Genomic DNA, 18,579 nt, shown 5'->3' with positions numbered 1-18,579 from the left:
CAAAACATAAACTCTGAGCACACAGGCACAAAAAACAGCTACAAATGACTTAATTCTGAGGCAACGCAAGTTACCATGATGGTGCTGTGTGTCTCTGCGTATTGAACTACGAGTTTTTGGATTTACATCATGAGAATGTTTAGAGTTTGGAGCTGAGTGCTGCCTGAAAGTGTGTCTGTAGTCTGTGTTGTTTACAGGCATGCTGTGCTAAATGAGGTGTTTTCCTGAAAAATTCAGAAAGCTCAAGAATTGTAGGATGACATAAACTAACTTGGAGATAATGTGTATAGGTTTGTGTGTGTGTGTGTGTGTGTCTGTGTGTTTATGCTTGTACTTGGCAGGGTGACTGTATCCCTTTGGCACAGCCAACCGCCTCCTGAGTGATAGGGCGGGACTATGAGAAAGCAAGACAGCGATAGAAGAAGAGTAAAGAAATGTCACTCTGCCACTAATCACTGTAATCTGAAAAGGTCAGGCTAACTAGCCAAACTCAGAGCCCCGGCTGACAGATCCATTGTCACCGACTGGCCGAGGGGAACAAGCGGAGCACAGAGACACCCTTCTATTAACTGGAGCAGGTCATTAGACACAAATAATTGCCTTGGTGCACCAATGTGCTGATTGAAAATCCCTCTCTCCTCTCTCTCCTTCTTTGTCTCTCTCATTTTTCTTCACCCACACTCGGCGGAGCACTGCAAATAAGTCTTGCAATGCTTCAGTTCGTATTATTAAGAGCTAAAACAATACTTTGCTATGGTGCAGAGTATATTTAGTCATTCAGACTCTTGCTCTACATACATTATCACAACACTGGAAAATGTTAACATCATTTAAAATAGGAAGGTTCGCCTCTGGAGCTGTTGCCTGCGCTCCTCTCTCTCTCCTGCAGTAGTCGTATGTTAGATGAAATGAAAATATGAGTAATTTTTCTTGTTTCCACTTTGGATTTAATCCAATAAACAAACTATCAAAGCGTACGGGGACCGGAGCTCTGTAAAGCTGCACTCAATTGCTCTTCCTCAACGACCGGATGTGTGTCTCAGTAAACTGAATTTGAATTATGAGAACTGAATGTGGAAGTATGTAGAGTTGAGGGTCAAACAGTCACAGAGCAACTGAATTCATATTCATAATATTACATTTAGTTTCAAGTTCGTTGGAAACGAATTAATTCATTTTCAAATTATGTGATTCTATTTTGTTTTTATTTAATTAATCAAGTTTAGAAATTCAACTATATTTTAATTCAGTTTCTAGTGACACATATTTCTGCCCATAATAAAGCCTTATTTGAGGAATATATGTATCAAGTCCTCTCAAGTATCGACTTGGCATTCTGACAACGCTACTGCAAGGCATGACCAGCCTCTGCTGTTGAAACGTGACAGTAGATTAATGTTCTTAATCAATCAGTGGACTTTATGATACAACTTATCTCTTACACTTCTTGTCAGACTGTGTGTCGGTGTATGTCTGCACTTTTGTGTGGGCTGGGTATGTGAAATAAAAACAGCACAGCCGGAAAGACAACGGTACTGTTCTATCAACACTGACACAAAAAAAAAACCACACAAAAACTGTGTCCTTGTACAGTATATGTCAGAAAGCTTGACTCCCTCCCGTCTCATTCCCTCACTCAGCCATACACTTATCGTGATTAAACAAACTCACCATCGAAGGCCTTGTACTGTCCAGTGAGTGAGGTCTGTAAGGATCGGCCGGCGTCTTTGAGTAGTCCCTCCATCTCCCTGCAGCTCAGCGTGGCCAAGCTGTCCTCCATGCCACTGGTGCAGCAGGTGTAACCCTGGGGGCAGATGCGCAGGTGCTCCCCTAGAAGGAGGACAGGTGGATGCAGAGGAGGAGAAAGGATGGAGGGGGGGAAACAGGGACAAAAAAAACATGGCATTATAATTTATAGGTTCCATCAATTCAGTCAGCACTCAACAAAACTGAGATTGATAGTTCCTATGTTGCTGCTGTATAAAATACTCTGCGTTGAACATGAACATGAGAGGGAGAATTAGCAGCAGTGGCTGTTTTTATGGCCTTAAAAGCAGCCTGTTGGCAGTCGAGGAGGTGGCAGGGCTGAATGTGTCCGCCCGCCTGATTACCTGGCAAGATGTGGAGAACTCTGTGGAAATGGGAGCTCCGGAGCAGGAGTACAGCATCATCTCCCATGCAATTTTAATGAGCATTCCTGACACACATTCACGTGCATGCATTTGAAAACATGTGCATGCACAGACACACACGGACACACACAGATACAGAAACTCAGGGCGAGTGTAAAGGATCCGTGAGCTCGGGATGTGTGTGTGAGTATACACACACGCAAATGAATACCATATGAAAGAATTTAAACAAGGGCTGTCAAAGTTGGTTAAAACGGCAGTCAAGCTGCAGCTGAAATGAAAAAAAAAAGAAATTACGTAAAACGGAAACACCATTTTCCACATCAACGCAACTAACAACACACGTAATATGAATCCAATGGGAAACACAGAAGCACACAAGGTTTGTAAAAACAAGGCACTATGTAGAGCGGGGCACAACGAATCACATCGAGACGTGGTGGGAAAGAGGAAAGGATTCCGTTGGACTTCTAAATTCAATGGGACGCTTCTTTCTTGTCAATATGAAAATATTAATTAAAGCTTCTGATGCACACACAGAGACAAAAGAGTACGGACAAACATCAAAATGCCTGTAGCAAGTATGCCGATAGGATGGCAACCATGTTTTGGGCCTTTTTGCTCTCGTGCTGTTGTTCATATGAGGGAGTAAGTTTGAATAAATATTAAGGAGCATCTAATTGTTGTGTCACCCTAGGCCTTCCCCCACAGCCATAAAACACACACACGTTTTTTCTTTTGCTCCGGGACCAACTGTCCATCACACAGTTGATAAGAATTTTTTAAACCGCGGAGGGTTGATGCCGCTAACCCCTACCATCAGAATCATATTTGATCACAGGATGCCTGGCTTCAAAATAGGAGTGCTACATTTACAGGTGATAAGACAGTTTGTGTGACCGACTAGTCCATAGTCTGTATTACAGAAGCCAACATCTCCATTGTTATTTGATATCAGCGTGCCACTGGTTGCACTTTGCGTTAATCAGTGTTTATAGATAGAGTGCAGGTTGTAGTGTTTCCATCCGGATTGTATTACTCCCTCCATGGAAGAAACACCTAACTGAATCTCACCGAGTCCACCCTCCCACCCAAAGGCCCTGCAGAGACCAGCATTCTAACTGCCTCTCTGTTGGTTCACTCAAACATACGCACGCATACAGACCCTAAACGTAGCCATCATGTCTGGTTTGTCTAATCTTGTGAATAATTAGGGAATATGGCCACTTACTGCATTTTGATCAGTATCTAACTTGGAATTATTTTTGGATTGTTCTATCTTCTGCTTTTCAGTGTCACAGCCATGACACATCTTTATATGGAAGTTTCCAGGCCATTGTCATATACGTTTAAACAGCACAATAATATTAACAACACAGTGACTCAACCTATATCTTTGCTGCAACATTTTAAACCTTTTAAGTTTTGACTTTAATTCATTTAATTTAAATTGACATACATGTCTGCAACATACTAAACACACAATGCTTTCTCATGTACATCAAATGTACAGTAAAGCATCCCGAGAACTGTGGCCCTGTTCTCTCCTGTATTAATAGAATGAATAGGCTTAGGTATAAGCCTCAATTTAATCATCAAAGCTTTGCAGTTTACACATTCTAATATTGTGACTGGGAAGTCTCGACATGTTTACTGTATGTCTGCATCATCGGTCCAAAACTGTGCTTTACATAGCCTGCACAAAGGCATATACAATTGCAGTGGACACGCATACGTACAGGATTAATGATTTAATGTCCATCATGCTGTTATTAGCATGCACCTGGTAAAGGTTCCGCTGAGGGGTAAGTCTGAAGGCACAGTGCCGCCATCAATAACATTGATCCCCATCCCTTTCATCGTTAATGGCGTGCGTGGGCTCAACGATTACGAGCATGCATTTCAGCTTCATTCACTGTAGTTGTGGGCTGAGATAATCACTGCTGCGTACTAGCCCCATTTGCGATCTCAGCTGTACTTTACAGTCAATGACGGTGTCCACGTACTTCACTGATCATATGCCAACAAAGTTTCCGCAACTTTCCTTTAAGTGCCTCATCTTGACCGAGAGAAGCAATTAAAGGTGATTTTCCTCTTTGAACACGAAAGTGGAGGACGGGGCTGCCTGGATCGGAGGAGAAGTTGACATTGAGCATCTCTCAGCACCCTCTCACTGGTCATGGTGTCACCCATCCACACGCCAAGGGAGAGAGAGAGAGAGAGAGAGAGTTTATGGACCTGGAGAAGGGCACTTGTGCGCAAGTGTGATTTGTGCGCGTCGGTGAGAGGACGAATACATTGAATGAGGGGGTGAGAGAGTGACGATGAGAGTACAAAGAAATGGAAAAAGGGAGGGAGGATAGGAAGAGTGAGAGAGAAGCTTGATGGAGGAATGGAATACAGCGCTATCAGGGGTCAGCAGATATCCGTCAGCCCCTGGGACAACCGTTTAAATGCCTGGGACTGGTTTTAGTGTCCATGTGTATTACGGGCCTGTGGCCATTTCTTCCGGTGCAATCTGCTCGCTGCCTGCCATTTGAAGGACATCTGTGCAAAGAACAATACACACTTAAAAGCACAATACGCTCACACACACACACACACACACACACACACACAAACATGGATAGTAGGAGGTGTGAGGCTTCCACATGCAGCCAGGCAGGAACAGCCTCTTCAGAGGGTCCATTTCATATATTAATACAAATGTAGTTGTTTTCTCTATACACTCACAACATCTGCTGATTGGAAACGCACATGTGCAATTTTAGACACACACGCAACGCAAGGTCTTGGCCACACATCTGCCGCACAGCAGAAAAGGTCACCTGTAAAAGAGCATTACGTTTCCAGTTGGCTAACCTAACAGTCGGCTAATGTTACAAACAGGGCAGTCTCCTCCATTTGACTCAGTAAACTGCAGCGTGTGTGTTTGTGTGTGTGTGTGTTGGTGTAAATCTGTGTGTGTCTCTATTTGGGTGAGAGCAACAGTAAGCCACTTTCGATCAAGTGTAGAGGAAATGTATCCTTAACAACCAGACATAGCTCTCGCTTTTACACTTACACACACACACACACGTTCAGTCTAATAGCCAGAGGATACTAGAGTAATCAGCAGAGGAGGACAGCTCAATCTGGAGAGGAGCTGTTTCAGTGGGAGGCTCCAACAGAGGCATCTAAAGGGCCATAACAGAGAGTGCCGCTAATGCTAATGCTTGAGACGTCCAATTTTCTGTGCGTACAATACCAGACATCCTATTTTCTGCTCTTAGAGATAGCTAAAGAAAACATGTTTTCATTACATACCACAAGACCACTTCCCGTACATTAGAGGTTAACTCTTGCCTTAACCAATTTCCAGCCTGCCCTCACCATTTCCTGTCTCTATTGTTCCTGAATTCTTCCTGCAGTCTGAATAAACTTCACGGATCGCATGATCAACTTGAAAAGTACGGTCATAATAATAGTACTGTTCATATCTCGCAAGAGACGGTGAATTGCAGAGTTTAAACTGCGCAGTTGGCGCACGGAGATGAAACAAAATCCACATGAACAAGATCTGCTCAAAATGAAATGATCTATTCAAAATTATTCAAATTGCCAGAGTAGGTGTTCTGCATTAATCAGTGCACTTTCTGGGAGGCCAATCAGCACAGAGGAAGCAAGCCAATTATCTGGCCTCTCCTAAAATTACACACATACATAAGCCACCCACCCACTCAACAATTAATGTATGCGTGGGGGCAAAATTAGGGAAACTATTCACGCATAACAGTTGCCCCCACCGTTTCTTTCCCTTTTCTTTTGACGGACACGGCTGCTTAATGGTGAGCAATTCCCTAACCATTAGCTTATCACTGTTCACCAGGGAGGAAGGCTCCTATTAAACAGTAATCTGGGAAGGCAGAATAGGGTCATGCACACTGTGATAAAGCATGGGAGAGACTGACAGTCAGCGGCTTTTAGAGACGGTGGGAAACGCAGAGAGAGGAGACGGCAACAGGAAATTAAGAATGACTCCAAGCCAAAGCGTCTCCGTCATTTGTCTGGGAGTCTGTGAACTAAACAGGAGAAGTCAAAATGCTGGCCTTCTTCAGTCATGTCGCCATCGCTGCGTCACTATTTAGTGTGAAGGTTTGTTTCTTTCTGGTCCAGGGGTAGTAAAAAACAAGATAAGAAAAAATAAACACCATCTCACGACACAATGCGCAGCCATTGTAGCCGTTTATTTTCTCCTTTCAGACAATTTCCCGCCTGTGACAAGTTTGGAAGCCACATTAGTTCCGTCAATTCAGAAAATGTTAAACTGTGCAGGTGTTATGCTGATTGAGCAGGGCAATTCAGACTTTGACTATTCAGTGTGTTCATGCCCCCATGTGTGCACAGCTTATTCAAAATCTCAGTTTCTTTGTCCTTCACGTTGATACGGTGGAAAATTGGAATATAGAATATTCTTTTTTTTTCCATTGCTGTCTACTGATGCTTTTTTTTTTGCCTTGAAGCACAGTGTGTATTTAATTCATTTTTAAGATGACAACAATTACCACAGTGGCACAACAGTTAACACTAGAGTTGAAAAACAAAAATGACCTTGTCTGTTTTGCATTGAGTTTTCACAATGCTAATGCAGGGAAACATGCTCACAGCTCAAGTAGACCGGAGACTCAGAGAAAATGTCCATTGGTCATAGGTGTGACTGTCTATATGTAAACATTGTCTAGACTGTCAGACCTATATATGGACACATATGACTTAATCTTTGATCTGCTCTTTCTTGCATTCTACACCCTGACTAATGTGTGTTAACTGTTCTCGGGTTCGACATTGGGGGAAAGATTGTCAGAATAAAAGATGTTACCTGGAGTTAACCAGTGTATTGAATTCTGCTTAATCTTGCTCTACAAATACACAAAAGCCCCTAATCAGCCTGAGCACAGTCGGCATCTGTTGAACCGAGCATTCAAATCATTTCTTGGCCCTAATCGACCCATTTTTCATTTTTAGACTAAGCACACAACCTGAACCCGACCCGACCAGCAAACCGCACTCTTTATGCATTGTAGTAGCATTTCATTAATAAGACCACAGTCGTATTAATAAAGAAGACAGGAATTAATGCTAGACTTCACAGTGAACCTAACTATCCAACAGTTCTGGCTGTATTTCTGCATTCTGACACTGCTGGCACTAAAGCTTTGGAAAAGTATGCATAGAGGAATTTAGAGCGCATTACTTGTTAACAGTTGGTAAATCTCCATACTTTTCTTCTGAGGCACATTTGACAAAATGGCATAACTGCGACCACGCTCATATGCTGACACACATAATGAATGGCTCCTGGTCAAGATTGCCATTGCATAACTGACACTGTTTCAAACCACAGTGTACAGTGTGTGTGTGTGTGTGTGTGTGTGTGTGTGTGTGTGTGTGTGCACACATGCTGTGGGATCTGAGAGATTAGCAGCCTAATCCAGTCATTGATGAGAGTGTGTGCATGAGTGTGTCCACACAGCGAGGTGGATTATTGCCAGTGCCAAGGAAAACACCGATGGACACCAGGAATCACGCACAGGCTCACACGCCCACACTTGAGCAGTGGATTAGGGTTTAAACAGGTGAAAAGTAACAGGGCTATTTGGCAACTGAGCTTTACATGTCTGAGCTTTACAAGCTTTACCCTACACCAACTGTGCACACTGACATTTCACATGCCGAACAAACAAATGCTTAATACAGGCTGAATAAGAGCTGTCACCCTCCTAACTATCACACACACACACACACACACACACACACACACACACACACACACACACACACAGAGCGACCTACGGGCAACCCAGGCTTTAACCTAGACCCTCAATGCTCACCAGTCTGGTAATGTGAGCCAAACAGAAAGACACATAAATAGCTTCCTCAAGCCAGACGAGGCGGCAGCCGCACAACACATTAATAACACATAACTACTGAGGCCGGCTGATCTCCATGCTGCCTTCTTCAAGCGCCCACATTTTCTAACTGACTACCTGAGCGGCCGGTGAATATTGCTCTCAACTGTCACCCTCGACAAGATGCTCACTTGACTTGAATCAGACTCGTTTTAATGGGCTGGAATGACTAAAGGAATAATGCAATGGCGTGGGCTGTGGAGAGATTACTTGGTTAGAGTTAAATAGCTCCGGCTGTGATTAACTCAGTGGTCAGTCTGTGTTAACAAATGGAGCAGAGAAAAATGGAGTAAAGTAGGGGAAGCAGAGTATAGCAAAGGACAGGACGGGATGAGATGGGATGTTGCCCCTACATATGTTTATGACCACCTACAAATTTGTTTAATTTTACCACAACTGTGTGCTCATGTTAATGCACAATTCAGTTTTCTGTTGCCCTATCCCAAAGGAAAAATACAACACGTATATTGCAATGTTAAAGAAATGCTAATACAATTATTCAGCTCTTTAATAAGTCTCGTTCAGAAGGTCAAAGTAAAAACAACATATAGCTTCAGTTTGAGGAACCCAAAAGTGACTATAATTATTATGAATTGTGTCCCTGTTTATATCATCTCCTATAGTAACAGATGTGAACCAGATGCTGGAACATCAGACTGGAGAACAACAGCGATAGTGTCATTGTTTACATACTGAAATGGATTAGCGACTGCAATTACTAACGTTAGAAGAGAAAGAGAATGCGAGTGGGCGAGCAAGAGAGACAACCTAAACTAAAACTTAATTTTGTTCCTCGTCTGGAGGCCCCTACGTGCAACGTTACAACGATTGTTAAGATGCAACATTGCCGCTGGGTCGGACAAAACCTGTGGGATCTGAAGATGGATTACAACGGGCTTTTCAAATGAGGAAGCTGTAGCCCCAATAAACATGTTTGACCGCCCACTCTGGGAAGACAGACACAGAGTGACATGGACACACACACACACACACACACACACACACACGAATGCACACAACTGCATTTACTCTTCGTCCCACCTCCTTCTCCTTCCGGCTCAGAATAAACACTGAGTGTGAGAGCCAGCTGCCTTGACTGTTGGCAGTGGGCTGTCCCATTCAATTAGCAGGTATGGTCACAGTGCTGTCAAGGAGGCTGATGGTGGTTTTGTAGCTTCCCAACCATGCCTGCCAACTTGCCCGTTCATGTCCTGGCCTTTTTCAGTGTCATCTCCACTCTTTTCATTCCATTCCCACCATTTATTTTTTTTGTTCACTTGTCTGTTGACTGAGATTAATTCAGACTGACCTGGAATGCAGCAGAATGTAATTTACTCAGACTTAACAAGAATAACACATCCAACAAAATACTGTACAGACACACACTGTAGTTACACCCAATAACCCACCCTGCCTGTCACAGGCATGTCTTAACTTGAGGTCGTCTGTGTTTTTACTGACTTGCCGAATCTCAAAAAAAAAAAAAGGGGAGACGGAGTGGAAAAAGTCAGTGAAACAGTTACTCTGAAGAAAGTTATCCTGCTGATGTGTATCTGAACCATATCTTAGACATACTGTACTGTAGGCCATCTCAAAAGAAAAGGAGCAGAGAGCTGACCTCATTTCTGTGTGTGGAAGAATGTGGAGTGTTGGTTTGGAGTGTGTGTGTGTGTGTGTGTTTGTGTGTGTGTGAGTTTTCCACTGACGATCCAGCGAAGGTCTTTGACAGGAAGCGTCAACAGTTCACACACATGAGGCAGAACATCCTGTCACATGACGTGGACTGGGCGCTCCTGCCTCCCGTGTAACTGCACGCGACAAAGTCTACAAAAGCTCTTGGGGATGAGGGAGGATGAGGAGGGAATGACAGAAGCCCTTTTCACATAATAAACCTGTAACATTGCTGACTTCAAACATCCATGAGACAGTCAGACTTTTTTGACATTGACAGTTTTCTCATGGAGGAAAAACTGTCGGGAATAGATTTGGTTGCAACACCGCAGCAGGCCGAATTGCTAAAATAATGACGACATAAAAGAAGATAATTGTCTGTTGTCAGAGTTTGCCTAATTTAGGAATTGTTTTTAGTTTTTTTTATGTATATCTCTCCAGTTTGATTGCTGACCATTGCTGGCGGTGGGGAAAAGGCCTGATGTTGACATGTAAAATTGCCCCAATTGTGTGCGTGAAAGGGGTGAGACAGCCAAAGAAAAGGAGAGCCGGTACATCACAGCGCCTGTGCTTGTTTGCAGGTATTTGGGCGTGCGTGTGTGAGCGAGAGCTCATGGCTTGACTCCTACAAGTGTGCGGGCTTCCCTTTGAGGCAGGGCTGTCTCCTGACGGTGAAAGGCCAAACAAAGGAGCCAGTTCCACTCCGCCTTGTGCTGCTGAGCTGACCTGCTGTTGTCAGAGCCTGTCAAAGCAACAAGAGCTCCGAACACATTCAGCCAGGACTGAGTCAGAGACACGGACACGGAGGCTGGTGGGTGATGCAGCTGAGAGAGACGTATACGTAGGAGCAAAATGGGAAGGTGAGCAGATAAAAGAGCCGGGGCGGTGTGAAGGAAAAAGCAGAGAGGATGAAACGCATTCACAGAGGAACCAAAGATACACTAAGAAAGATAAAGAGAGAACAAGGGTAAGGGTAAAGAAGGGAAAAGGGTTTAGAACAAAATGATTTAGTGACCTTCAACTAATTTTCACTATGAATTCAACCGTCTATAATCCATATTTACCTGGTGAGTGTTATAGCATATTTCACAATTTTGGTTCACTCTTATTGCTGTCTTAAAACTCTACAGGCATGAAAAAGCTTAAACCCCGCTGGGCTCTACCTGCTCAGCACCAAACAGCAGAAAAAAGTGATATCAACTGATATAATGTGAACACAAAGAAGCAAAAGGTAACTTTTATTCCTGCTAAACTTGCACAAATAAACAGGTTTTAAGTATTTCTATATTCTCACTGACTTGAGGAATAACAAGCTGAAGTTATACAAAACTGGCTGTAATAACATAGGTACATAAACACAACATAAACCATGGTTTGGTGCCTTTATATTTCACAGAAACCAATTAAAAAATATATATTTTTGTGCAATTTGTTAAAAAAATCCCACAATAATGCTTGACACGGCTTCGACTTGGTGTACAGGATGACTGGTTCTCAATTCAGAAGATGAGATCTTGATTCTTAAATGAATCGATTCCCCCCCCCACCCTAATGGACACCACATAAATGTCACTCTGTGTATGTTGGGTATGCAAATAGCGAAACAATTCACATTATTAGCTCCATTAAATTATGACAAATCCCCATTACTACCTACCAATCCCTAAAGTCATGTCTTAAGATTGCTAACTTTGCCTGAGAAGCAGCCACAAAAGTGTTCAATATTATACTGAAACATGAGCACGCGAGTCTCTTTTAAGCCTTAAACATCAAATATACAACATTCTGCCAGATGATTTAACAACTGGTTATAACATTTCAATCTAATACCTTTCTGCCAGTTGATAAACTAATGAATAAAACATTCCCGCAGTATTGCAACAGAGTTGCAGGCACAGCTGTTACCTGCCAAGACCTTTGACTCTCTCAAGCTCATCTCCTTGTTCTCACACTTGTTCTCACACGATGAATTCCCGAAATTGCACAATGCACAATAAACATTAAGGTGCATTTTATGCACTGCGCAAAATCACATTCTTAACCTGCAAATCTCATAGTTTGCATTTACGAAAAACAGAGTAATAGATTTACTGGTGGTGCGCAATTATTTCTTTATAGAGGGTTGTATGGACAATTAAATAATAATAAAAATAATAATAATAATTAAACCACTTAGACCTCCTACATTTACAAGCTGTCGGCTAAGATTGATGCTCCTAGCTTCCACTCCACAGAAAGAACTGTCTGTTCTCTCACTCTCTCAATCTTTGGATAGAAATAGACAGAAATCCATTTTTAATAGAAGACAAATGACACATTTGATGGAAGGCTTGAACGTAATTCTACTATTTAATGTGGATTACTTCTCTCTGCTGTCACAGTACAAAGGGCCTCATAAAAGGCCGTCAATCAGCAGCTCTCCACCCACAAGCACACACCCATGCCACTCCCATCGGATCGTTTTCAAAGCCAGATAGAGAGGTTGTCGAATCCTCAATCCGATCTTCTTTAATCCTCAATAATGAGTCAGATACGTATTAAGTGTTGGATGATCTGATCATAGTTTGGTGCTTATGTGACTATGACTGACACTCTCTGCCTCAGTCATAAGATCAAAGCACAGACAAGTCTCTCAGTCCATCCCATAGTTCATGCCCCCCTTTCCTTCCTTCGCCTCTGGGAATTTGGCCAGGGAATCTGGGCCTCCAAAGAGCAGATCCACACTTGCCCAGATCCTCAAACGCTGGCATGTTTTATTAATGGCTGGGGCTAGACATCACTCATTACCTTGGAGGGTTTTCTCTTATCTGTATGATTTTGTCATTTGTCTACATTTAAAATGAAGATAAGTAGTATCATCATCTGTCATTTCGTGGCATTATTGGTTTGATGGCGTTAAATTGCACAAGCTACTGGTTATGTAGTCGGGCCGCATCGACTGCATGTACGCTCCCTGACTTTAAGCATTGAAATTACAAATCTAGCTGAGGTCTGATCAATCAGCAAAGCACCAACAGCAGCACTTCAATCAGTGAGGCAAAAACAGAGAGCTTTGTATTCCACTGTGTGTGTTCCTGTTTAACTGACAATCAGACGCATTATGGCTGTGGGCTTCAATGATCGTTCTCGTAAGTCCCATAACCAGTGAGTCATATTAGAAGCCAGATCTGAAACAGGGGCTGACATGGGAACTAACGCAGTACAAGGAAAGCCCTGTTTTTTGCGACGTTGTTTGTGCATGGTGTGCGTGCCAAGCTGTCTGTTTTGAAGTCAGGTCAGAACAAGCTAGCCCCTTCAGGCCTCACTTAGTCACTGTGAGTCAGTGAAATGTCTTGACAACAGACAGATAGACATGGCTAACTGACAGCCAGGCCGAGACACTGAAAGGCAAACAAACAGAAACATGAAAGCCACACGGCAAATGGGCAGCAAGACAACAGGGTGGAAGACAGTTTCAGGATGGGCAGTCAGGTAGGCAGATGGAGAAGATAGTCAGGACATACGCAAACCAGTGGAAAGAAACAGGGCTGTCAAGACAAAGATAAAGAGGCTGAGAGAATGTCGGAACTATTAAGTCTGTGGATTCTGTTTTCCTCCTTGCCTCCAACCAGCCTGTTCTCTTTGAAAACCTCAGTGAATCGCCAAGAAACATCACAGAGCGCCATTCGCCGCAGTAGCTCATTTCAGAAAACCAGGCCACCAAATCATTGTTCAATGTAGGCCACCATCGCCGATGTCACACACTTCCCCTGCTTGATACAAAACAGCATGGGCCTTGACTGTTTACAAATAATGACTGAAGAACCACAACCCCCCAGCTGTGCCTTGCGCTTGTTTGGGAAAAAACAAAGGGGCTTGCTGGGAAAGCTGAGTCACCTTCAGGATGTTAGTGGTGCACCAAAAATGGTGAAGTAAAGGTTTGTATTTTTAAACTAGAGATACAAAGCAAAGCATTATTTATTTGTTGGTATTTAAATGTGAAAAAAAGACTTGTTGATGGAATAAATATCGGCATCATGCTACAAAGTACGAAATGCTTTCGGCTACTCTTTAACTCAAGGTTACCGAACATTACAAAGACAAACAGTGTGTCATCATTACTCCATAACCCTGTCTGCTAACCTCAACCTAGAGTTCTAGCTTGCAGGTACATTGGCTATATGCCTGCATAACAGAGACAGCAAAGACCGAGACAGATAACTACATACTTGCAACCTAGATGGTGACTTTTAACCCAACTTAAAATCTATTAAAATTGGCGGTGGTCCGTCCAGTCCTACATGTTAGCAGTTAAATTAGGCGCACTTCAAATTAGATATATGGTTGTTTTAATTCTTGTAATCAATTATTGTGTTTTTTGGGAGTGTGCATGCAATAAGCAAGGACTGCTGATCATCTCAAAACATTTGGTGAATTTGTCATTAGCACTTGTTAGCGTGACAGTGCAAGGCTGACTGGTCACACAATGACCCCTCAGGCTCTGGAACAAGCTTGATGATGTGAAAAAAAATCATTAGTTCTCTCTCCGCTGTCAGGGACAGTGGAAAGATTATGTGCAGTTTGAGGATTTATATTTTCGTGCAGCACAGTCCCAAGCATTCTTCACAGTTAGATCAGCTAGAACCACAGCAAATTACTCCTCACCATAGCTGCAAGGGAAATTACATCCAGAAGAGCTGGGAACTGATGTACAACTCTGATGCGAAAAAGTCAGACTGGACTGTAACAGTCGGAGGCAGAGTAAAAGATACACACTACACTCCAGACTGTATGATTTATGATTTACATATAGTCTGGGAAATATTGTTGGAACCTGAAAATCAGAGATGTGTACACGTTACAGATATATTACCGTTATTTGGCTATAATATCAAAATGATTTCCCTTAACAAAAGACTCACTGCCACTCTGGTATCAAGACTTTCACAGGCCGCCCTTTAGGCCTTTAGAATTTAAAATCTTGGCATATTGCCCATGTGGGAGCAGCTTTATTACAGCGCTCTGACAGGTAGCTGCTCAAGATGTGTAGAGGAATGTTTGTGTCTTTCACTCGCTATGCCTCTGTCTAATATGCCTTTCAGTCCAGGCCTGAAAGAGGGCTTTTCATTCTGTAGGTTCTTCTTAGAAAAAGAAAACCTCAACGCTTGTCAAGTCTGCCCTGCTGAACTTGGAAGTGCGGCAGTTCTTTGCTCCTTGCCTTTACTCATATTATCCTCTCTGTCTCTGTCGTTCTCACATTCCTCCACTCACTCGCGCCGTCATTCACTCTATTAATGTTTTCCTCTCAGAGCGCATGTGCCTGTTGACATGAAGGTTTCAGATGTTTTCCCGTCGCTTGCCAAAGTTTCTTGGTTCTCTGCCTAGCGATGCTTTAAACATGGAGCTGGAAACTCCGTCTTGCTCCTCTCAGTTTCTTTTATGCCCACGTTTTGTACGTTTTTCATCAGTTTTTTACGAACATCACATTTTTTTCAAACAACCCTTTTTTGGGGGGAGTTTCTTTTTTGTCAAGATTTCCAACTTTCTCTTCTTTCCAAATTTGACTCCTTCTTGTTATCAGTCATCAAAACTTTTCCACCTGCAGTGTTACATCTGAGAAAGTGTGTTCAGTCTACAGACTAGATGTTTGTTCTGATGAGAAACACAGTGATTCAGCACAACAACAAAAAAGAAAAAAGGAAATAACGGCGCCACTAGCAGTTGTGTTGCTTATTATCCATTTTGATAGGACCCTTGACATTTTAATTTTAGCTTGAAGTCAAAGTTTAAATCATTTTTAATTGTAGCGGATGATTGTTGAACTCAACCCGCTGCCCTTTAAAAAGCCGCCACATAACTATCAAATTAGCAAACATAGTCAGCCATGTAAGCACTAGTGTTAGGTGAGCTGACATATAACTTCAACAAGCATGGGTCAAATTTAAAGAGGCAGGAATCGTATCATCTCATCTTGCCAACACATTAAATTAAAATGTCCTTCTCTGAGGTGCTGTCCAAATATTTAAAAAAAGGGAAAAGACTTCCCCTCCCCCCCCCCGAGCTGCTGAAATGCACCAGAGTGAGTTGGACAAAGCTTCTCCACTGTCCTCCCTCGCTGGAAACAGTCATTAGAAAGAGCTGGCCTGTGCTGAAAGGCTAGATGGTTATCCTCCCAGAGCGAGATGAAGGCAAAAGAGAAGGAGGGAGAAAGAGAGCTGAGAGGGAGGCCACAGGGAGACAGATAGGGCACTGGCTTTTGCTGAAAGGGTAGATGGTTATCCCTCCAAACAGGGAGGGAGGAGAAGCTGAGAGTCGAAAAAGAAATTTGAGAATTTACACACAGAGTGTGGGCGCAGGGAGAAAGAGAGAGAGAGAGAGAGAGAGAGAGAGGGACAGACAATGACACAGAGAGGACTGAAGAGCTCTCTGTGGTTATCTATACTACTCCTCTGAGACGCTGGGTCTTATCTGCTGTCCAGACGCCAGTCAAGAACAGGCACAGGACGACTTGGAGTCAGCAGCACCACTGCACAACCACCAGGCTAATGCTACGAGCAGACGGGAGCTAATGAGCTGGCTTCTGCTTTGTAATGTGAGACTTTTATTCACTTAATCGGTCGTGGACACTTATCGGTTGGATTCTAAATCTGTTCATTCTACACATACATATTCCATGACACAAGGCTGGCATCATTTTCTTCTTTGTTACCGTCGCCATAACCACAATAATTACATTTTAATATACAGACGATTTGGTCCATACTTCAACAGATTGTTTCTTCAAAACAACATATTTTTCTGTTTCTCATTTAAAGGAATAGTACAACATTTTTGGGAAATATGCTTATTCGCTTTCTCGCTGAGACTTAGATGAGAACATTGATATCGCTCTCATGTCTTTACGGAAAATATAACGCTGCTGACAGCTGCCAATTAGCTTAGCGTCTTGCAAAGACAGGACACAGGGAGAAACAGCTGGCCTGTGTCTGCCCGAAGGCAACTACCCACTCTATTGCTCACTGTTTAACACGTTATATCTATTTATATTATATTTATTTGCTCTGCACAAAAAACAAAGAGTAAAAATAAAAGAGCTGTCACAGTTGCCTCACAGGGATGACAAGCCTCCAGGAAGTTACTGTGGCTAGCGAGGAAAGAGCCCATTATAGTCTGAGCCAGCATTTCTGTTCCCCCTATAGTTTCCAGTCTAACTGACTTCTGGTGGTAGCTTTATTCAGCATATAACTCTCAGAAAAACATCATTTGATGCTGTTGAATAGAAGTAAGAATATTAAGTATGGAGATGCTTAAATATTCAGAGTGTTTTTTAACTCTTTTAAATCTGCACTAAGAGAATTTGCAAAGATGCTAAAACTGGAGTAATGTGCTCTCTTTTACTTGTTTTGGTTCAAACTCTGGCAGCTGCATTGTGTACGAGCTAAAGTCCAGTGTCACGACTTAAAACTTGAATGCAGCTGCAAAGTATATGAATACCTCTGACCCTCTTTGAACTAAAATGCATCTTACTCTCCAAATGAGCCTCCACCATATTATTCACAAGGAATGCAGTCGATTGTTCTGCAGCTCCTCCTGCAGGATAGATTTCCACCAGCTGCTCTTCCCACTCCTCCTCATCCAGCTGTGCGAAGGTGTTAAATGCTCTGCGGAGGACCTGAATACATGGGACTCGAACCAGCACTTGCCTGACATCATGTAGCCTTTCCCTACATCGCCGCCACCTACAAAGCCCATTGTGTAGGCCGGGCCAGCCCGTGCCCCCCCACAACGGCCGTCACACCACCCAGATCCCTCAGCCCTGGCATCAGTCATCGGGCAAAAGAGCACTTTTAATTACCTTCAAATCTGTCAGCTGCCACTGAGCCGTGTCAGATCATGTCCCATTTGATCTTTATGGGGATTCGACCCATAAAATTACAAGTGAAAAAAAAAGCCAACATAAAAAACTAGCAGATATTTGCACGAATAGATAGAAGTCCCCTTTCATCCGTGACACGCACACCTTTGAGCAGATATACAACAGGTGTGTGTGTGTTTATGCATGTGTCTGAGGCTTTGTGTACAGTAAGCTTCTGAGCTACATGTCCTGACTAGAGAGGAATGGCTCCATTCTCTGAAACTAAGGAAGAAAAAGACCCAAAAATAGTAACCTGTTTTCACAACTTCTGAACTATAATCTGTTTAAATGTTAGATTTTGTTTTGATTTATGAATGAAGACCATATATGGTAAAATGTTGATTATGGACAAATAGTTACAGTAATCAAAGCAAGCCTGGGATGCTACTGTGTGATGATAGCAGATACAGAAGCTTGAGTTCATACTTGCTGTGACAGATTCGGGGGTGGAAACAAGCTTTGACAGTAAAATATCCGTCTTTTGTGCTTTAAATGCAACTAAAGGGAACGGTACATGCCCACATTAACTTTTAACTCCTAATATTAACCTTAATGTATAAATGTATTTCTATTACCCCCCTGTCACTAGAGGTGAAAATATAATAAAGTGAGCTTGGAAACAACTTTTTCTCCTAATTACCTGTCTCCTTGGTTGAGATTCAAGCCACAAGCAAAAAAAGGGAACCTCATCTCAACTCAGAGGGAAACAATGGCTACCTAACAGCTGGCTGAACAAAAAAAAAATGAAAAATCCAGCGTATTTTCCCCTGCAGTGTTTAAAAACTAAACAAAATAGAGATGGGGTGTTCCTTTTGCAGCAGAACAGCCTTATTTCAGAGAGTAAAGACGCTGAACATCAAAGCCTGCTTTGGGCTAGATACAGGGGAAAAAGAAGAAAAAAAAGGTGGAGGCAGCAAGAACTTACAGCCAGTGG

The 18,579-nt window shown here is 42.7% G+C and overlaps 1 protein-coding gene across 1 annotated transcript in view; it reads right to left on the bottom strand.

Annotated features, from left to right (window-relative positions):
* gpc1b (glypican 1b) overlaps window positions 1-18,579 on the bottom strand; it is a 59,422-nt gene that overhangs the window by 22,792 nt on the left and 18,051 nt on the right. The window contains exon 3 of the mRNA XM_031854523.1: window positions 1,672-1,830. Within this exon, the coding sequence (XP_031710383.1) occupies window positions 1,672-1,830 (159 nt within the window). The remainder of the gene's footprint in view (window positions 1-1,671; window positions 1,831-18,579) is intronic.

The sequence above is a fragment of the Anarrhichthys ocellatus genome, unplaced genomic scaffold (assembly GCF_004355925.1).
Source record: "Anarrhichthys ocellatus isolate YVR2014 unplaced genomic scaffold, GSC_Weel_1.0 scaffold15, whole genome shotgun sequence".
In the NCBI taxonomy this organism is placed as follows: Eukaryota; Metazoa; Chordata; class Actinopteri; order Perciformes; family Anarhichadidae; genus Anarrhichthys; species Anarrhichthys ocellatus.
This window is presented reverse-complemented; position numbering and strand designations above follow the sequence as displayed.